Source organism: Panthera leo, chromosome A3 (assembly GCF_018350215.1).
Source record: "Panthera leo isolate Ple1 chromosome A3, P.leo_Ple1_pat1.1, whole genome shotgun sequence".
Lineage (NCBI taxonomy): Eukaryota > Metazoa > Chordata > Mammalia > Carnivora > Felidae > Panthera > Panthera leo.
The window spans coordinates 90,835,615-90,842,040 of NC_056681.1; the positions used below are offsets into that span (position 1 = coordinate 90,835,615).

The following is a 6,426-nucleotide window of genomic DNA, read 5'->3' on the forward strand; positions in this document are numbered from 1 at the left end:
GGGTGGGGACTCCAGAAGGCTGGCTGTATGGTGACCCCCAAAAAGGAATGGACATTCCTTATGTGAACGAGACTGTTTTTCTTGTTCTTTCCATGTCTCCCTGCCTTTCCTCCCTGTTGGTAGTGGTACCTGGAAGCAGGAGTACAGGCAACCCTGGCTTCTAAACATGCAGTGATTATGGTCTGAGGAATTAAAGAGAATACGTGGTTTGAAGACACATTGTTCTATGCTAATACTGTAAAATTCCAATCAGAAAATTTAACATAATCAGAAAATGGATTATCATTCATATTTTCCTGCATTTTCTGGGTAAGGCTTGCAATACTTGGTCTTCATCAATGAAGCACAGAAATAGCCTTTGATAGAGTGGTTGGAAGCCAGCATGCACAGCTGCCATGATGGATGATGCAACGTCATAAGTAATGAGGCAATCAGCATTAAATAAATGGTATCAGAGAACTGCAGAGGCACAAAAGAAAAACAAACAGCCCAAATCCCAAACCATCTTGTTTCAATACAAACAAGTTTCAAAGCATGACACTGTGAGCAGTAACAGTGTTGCTGTCTTTTTCTTGCTGGTAGAGATAGAACATTAGCCAAAAGAGCACAAAGAGATGTTTCCTGCATCTGAACAGAACCACTTGGTGCCTGGACTCTATGAAGAATCTTCACATGTAGTGATAGAACAGTAAACAAATATGTAAATGCCTCTTTGCTACTGATGATTCTAAATCTTCATTGATTGATGTCAACATCTCACATGAGCCAATAAATTTTGAAATACATTTTAAAGTCAAATTGTTTAGGTAGACAAGGACCCCGACAAAATGCTTTTCCAGGGCTCTGCACAGCAGGGGTGCCCTTGGTCACTGGTGGTCTTGAAAATTCTTGCAGTGGACTGGTGGCAATAAATACCTCATTGGAGTAAGTGCAAGAGGGACTGAGAAGACAAAAATTGGAGACAATGAATATAGACTAAGTTTTAAAAAGACTTTTGCTGTAAATAAGAGCAAAGAAACGAGGCAGAAGTTGGAGGGGTGTGTGGGGTGAAGAGTTGCCTTTTTTTAAGTGTATGCTGAAAGGAATGGTTCAGCAGAGGGAGGAAAAGTTGATGTTGTAGGAGCGAGAGCAGTTTCCTTGAGTAGGAAAGAAGGGATGGGAATCTAATAGAGAGAGGTTGTGGGGCTGGCCATGGAGAGGGGCATGGGCATCTCAGCCTGGTAGCAGGTAGGAAGGCAGAGTATGTGGGTACAGGTGCTGCCCGGTGTGTAGGTGTGGTGGTGAGTTGGCAGAATCTCTCTTCTCAGTATTTCTATTTTCTCCATGAAACAGGAAGTGAGGTCAGTGGCACAGTGAGTGTATGGTGAGAAGGTGATACAAGTTTGAGGAGATGAGAGTGAGGAATCACCATCTGGCTGAGGAGGCGAGGGAGCAGGCCAGGGAAATGTGGTAGGATTGCTGGCTGCCCTGACACCCACTTGAGACTGACAAGACTAGTGAGACCAGTCAGTTTGGTTTTTGTTATTGATACTGTTTTCTCTGTTCACACACAACTGCATGAGTGTCAGCGTAGCATAGGCATGGGATTCGATCTAACCAGGGTTAATGTGCTCTTATTAGTCTGTTGCCTCTCAGCTCCAAATCCAACTTCACTACTTGATGGTGATGTTGGCACGTTCCTCCTTAGCCAGATGATATGATGTTATGCTTCATCAGTAGAGGGAACTAGAGGAAAAAGGGGGCATTTCCTGGTTCCTATGAGCTTTTTTTGGAGGAGGCTTTTGTAGCACACAGTGGCGGGGCAGTGTGCAACACTTCTTCAAAGGCATCTTCCCAAAGCACCCAAAAGGTGAATTGCCAGCAAGTCTTTCCAGCAGACACGTCAATGACTTCACTGCTCATTGAGTCATAGGTCTGCACCCTGTCCAACAAGGTTTCAATTTCAGGTCCAGTGGTAAGGGTGGTGTCCCATGTTCGTTCCACCCTTGGGTTTTTTTTATCTAGCCCTGGGGGTAGTGACTCCTCCCTATACATGCAATTCGTCTATTCTTTACACTTTCCTTTTTTTTTTTTTTTCTTTTTTTAAAGTAGGCTTCATGCCCAGTGCAGAGCCCAGTGTGGGGCTTGAACTTGCGATCCTGAGATCAAGACCTGAGCTGAGATCAAGAATTGGAGGCTTAACCGACAAAGCCACCCAGGCACCCCTAGATTTCTCTTTACTCCTTAATAGTCAATCCCCATTAGAGTTAGTAATTTTTTATAGTAAGCTTTCCTTTCCATTCTTCCCTGGTACTATCTTAGTTTCAGAAACAAAGAAAAGCACTTTTGACTTTTGGCTCAGAGGAGGTGAGGGTGCAACAGTCTTTGCTTGTCCTGAATCTAGGTGTATCCTACACCAGTGGCTTCCACCATGCTGCCTAAGTTCAACCCCAATGCAATCAAAGTTGTATACCTGAGGTGCACCAATGGCAAAGTGGGTGCCACATCTGTCCTGGCCCCAAAGATTGTCCCATTGCGTCTGTCTCCAAAAAAGATTGGTGATGATATTGCCAAAGCAACTGGTGATTGGCAGGGTCTGAGGATTACAGTGAAACTGATCGTTCGGAACAGACAGCTCCAGACTGAAGTGGTATCTCCTGCTTCTGCCCTGATTATCAAAGTCCTCAAGGAACTTCCAAGAGACAGAAAGAAGCAGAAAAACATTAAACACAGTGGAAATATTACTTTTGATGAGATTGTCAACATTGCCTGGCAGATGCGGCACCGATTTTTAGCCAGAGAACTCTCTGGAAACATTAAAGAGATTCTGGGGACCACCCAGTCTGTGGGCTATAATGTTGATGTCTGCCACCCTCATGACATCATAGATGACATCAATAGTGGTTCAGTGGAATGCCTAGCTAGTTAAGAACTACAAAGGAGAATATTTCAATACAGGATCATTTGACAACAACAAAACAAGAAAAAAAAAGGAAATAAAAGCAAGAAAAAAATCCAAGATTTCATTATATTTTCAAAACTTTGAGTCTCACTCATTTAATCCCTAGTTGCCAAGGAGATGGTAGTCATATGGACAGTAAGGGGAGTGCATTAACAACGAAGGGACAGCCATGGTGGAGAGAAAGGCTGATCCACATGAGGACTTTGAGAGTCCTGGTATATCAGGGCAGGCCTTAAGGAGTGTTGTTTACTTGAGTAAATTGATGGAGAGGATATTGATACTAAGGTTGGACCCTAGAACACTAGTGTATTCGTTTGCTAGGGCTGCCATAACAAAGTGCCATAGACTGGGTCTGGAGGCTAGACATCTGAAATCAAGGTGTAGCTGCAGTGGATTCAGTTGGTATTAATAATGTGTGTCCTCCCAAATTTATATGTTGAAGTCCTAACCCCTAGTATCTCAAAATATGACCTTATTTGGATATAGAATCTTTATAGAGGTGACTATATTTGGAGACGGGGTCTTTAACAGAAGTAATTAAGGTGAAAGGAAGTCATAAGAGTGGGGCCCTGATCCAATAGGATTCGTGTCCTTATAAGACTAAACACCAAAGAGCTCTCCCTCTCTGTGCATGCACAAATAAGAGGTAATGTGCACACACAGCGAAAAGGTTGCTGTCTATAGGCCCAGAAGAGAGCTCTCAGTAGGAAACAAATCAACCAACATCTTGATTTTGGACTTCACAGCCTCCAGAACTGTGAGAAATAAATTTCTGTTGTTTAAGCCACCTAATCTATGGTATTTTGTTATGGCAGCCTAATCAGACCAACACAACTGATTTAAATTATGTCTGCCCTGTCAGAAGCCAATTTCCCCAGTTCCATCTCTATTTCCCCAATATCACCAGTGCCTGGCATGGTGCCTCTCACATAGTGGGCACTCAATAAATATTTGTTGAATGAATGATTAGTAAATCAATAAGAAGTGTTATTATCCTCATTTTATAGTGGAGAAAATTGACAGATATGAAAAGATACTTAATAATTACAACCCAGAGATACAAATGGCATTTTGTTGATCAAAATTAACTAAAAAATCAAATAACATGTTCAGGCACCAATTACATTAGGAGTTGCTTTAGCTGGTTAGTGAAAAAGGGTCGTTTTTGCTCTGAATTCACTCTAGTATCCTTTCTCTAATCAGGATCAGAGATCTGCCAATCCACATCTGGTTCCTTCCCTATAAATCAATGCTCTCAGAGTCACCAGACAGATACAAATCTTAGAGGAATTTCATTGCAAAGGCAATGCAGGGATATAAGAGGGTGAGTATTTGGTCATCTCCCAAGATACCTCACAGGGTGGCATTCCCTCTGTCAAGGGTCTGGTCCACACCCCACTGGTTTAGAAACTGGATCTGTCAACACACTGAGTGTGGATCCACCTCATTGTTCTCTTTTTAATTAAGCTCAGAGCTGATGCATGAAACCAGAATGTCTACTTATCAATTCACAAGAGGATTAGAACCACTTCTGTGTCTGGAATATTTGTCTCCACATGGCTGGCAGGTTCTTTCACTGAAGACAGACCTCTGAGGAAGGCAAATTATCAGCAGGTTGCTTCGTGAGCATGGAATCCAAATGAGGGGAACAAGTTAGATGATTGAAATTTATAGTGGCATTAAGCCGAGAAAGCCTGACACGGTCATTTTTTACTGTAGGTATGGCCATACCTATGGCACCAGAATATTTACAACCATTAGCTGAGAGGCCATCTCTAATGGGCATTTCTTAAAAGAGCTCTGCTGATGTTTGCCATCATGATGCCCCCTTTTCTATGCTTTCATTGCCAACCAGTCCTGCTTTGATGACCCTTTAAATCTTTTTCTTTGCTTAAACTTTTAGACTTATTCTTTTTCCTTAAGATGACTTTATATCTGTTCTGATCTGTTTTGTGTAGTTGTAGGGTTTAATTCTCTACAAATAAAGGATAACTTTATTTCTTTAACTTACACGTACTTGAGGGAGGCCTCACCTCACCAAATTCCTCAATAACCAAATAGGTATTTTCTGTTCTTGTATTTTTACCTTATCTTACTTCATTCAAAATATATATTTGGGGGAACTTCTTATCAGACACTGTTTGTCCCATCTTTGTACTAGGTCAAATTACTTATTTTCTCATTTGTAGATAATTTTCATCTTAATTACTACTTATTGATTTATTAATTGGGTCACTGATTATTTCTTCCTGGTCACATGATTACACAAGAATAGTGTAAATGGCAGTAAGAGCAATCCTGAGACATAGTGCTTTTCTTTCCATAATGATAAATCTTTGCTAGAGTCACCTTTAAGTTACATAGAAAATACATAAACACATGGCCTTATTCACAAAAGAGGTGGCAGGCTGGACTTGGCCCACAGACCACAGATTGCTGGGCTCTGATGTGTATTATCATCTTGGCCCAGGAAGGCACATGGGTTCACAATGTTTAGTATAGTGGAGGCAAACCTTATAGATGCAGGTTGCAAGCTTAGCATAGTTGTGTAAGGTGCTGCTTGTATGGATTTTCAACTGCACAGGGGGATCGGTGCCTCTAACCCCCGTGCTGTTTGAGAGTCAATAGTACTACTACCCTTGGTAGACATTTCCAAATAACAATTCTTTCCCCGCGTTCTGACATGCTTTCTTAGGGGCTGGCAATTCCAGATGAGCCACAGTTAATGATTCATTCATTCACTAAATATTTATTAAGCACCCACTAAGTGCTAGGTACTGTACCACAGACTCAATGAACAAAAGTAGACAGAGACACTCCCTTAAAGGAGCTTATTGTGGAGGATGGGGGGAAGAGAGAAGTCAAATGTTGATCAAATAATCACATAGGTAAATGCAGAATTGCAACCTGTGATCAATACTATGAAGGACAGGTGTTCAGTGGTATGTGTAACTTAACCTCTTCTGTGGGAAGATGAGTTGATGGGGAAGACTTTTGCAATTTGAAGGAAGATGAGAAAAACTTTTATGGCAGAATTGCTATAGACTGGAAACAAAATCTGTATGGCTTGAGCACACAGATGAAATGGGACTAGAAAGGTTAGAAGAACCTAAATATGGAAAGTTTTGTAGACAGCATTGAGTTTTTATCATTTCCTTGTTTTGTTTTGTTTTGTTTTTGTTTTCATTTTTTTAATGTTAATTTATTTTTGAGAGAGAGAAAGAGTGTGAGTGGGGGAGGAGCAGAGAGAGAGGGAGACACAGAATCCGAAGCAGCTCCAGGCTCCGAACTTTCAGCACAGAGCCTGACGTGGGGCTCGAACTCATGGACTGCGAGATCATGACCTGAGCTGAAGTTGGACGCTTAACTGACTGAGCCACCCAGGTGCCCCAATGTTCATCTGTTTTGTATCTTGAATTCCACATATGAATGAAATCATATAATATTTGTCTTTCTCTGACTGACTTACCTGGCTTAGCATTATG

General features: G+C 41.5%; 1 protein-coding gene across 1 annotated transcript; it reads left to right on the forward strand.

The window, feature by feature from the left end:
* The first annotated feature begins 2,341 nt into the window (after positions 1–2,341).
* LOC122215066 (60S ribosomal protein L12-like) lies at positions 2,342–2,908 on the forward strand. Its single transcript, XM_042930236.1, has one exon. It carries the CDS (start codon positions 2,411–2,413, stop codon positions 2,906–2,908), a length of 498 nt encoding a protein of 165 aa, XP_042786170.1. The 5' UTR covers positions 2,342–2,410.
* The last annotated feature ends 3,518 nt before the right edge of the window (positions 2,909–6,426 follow it).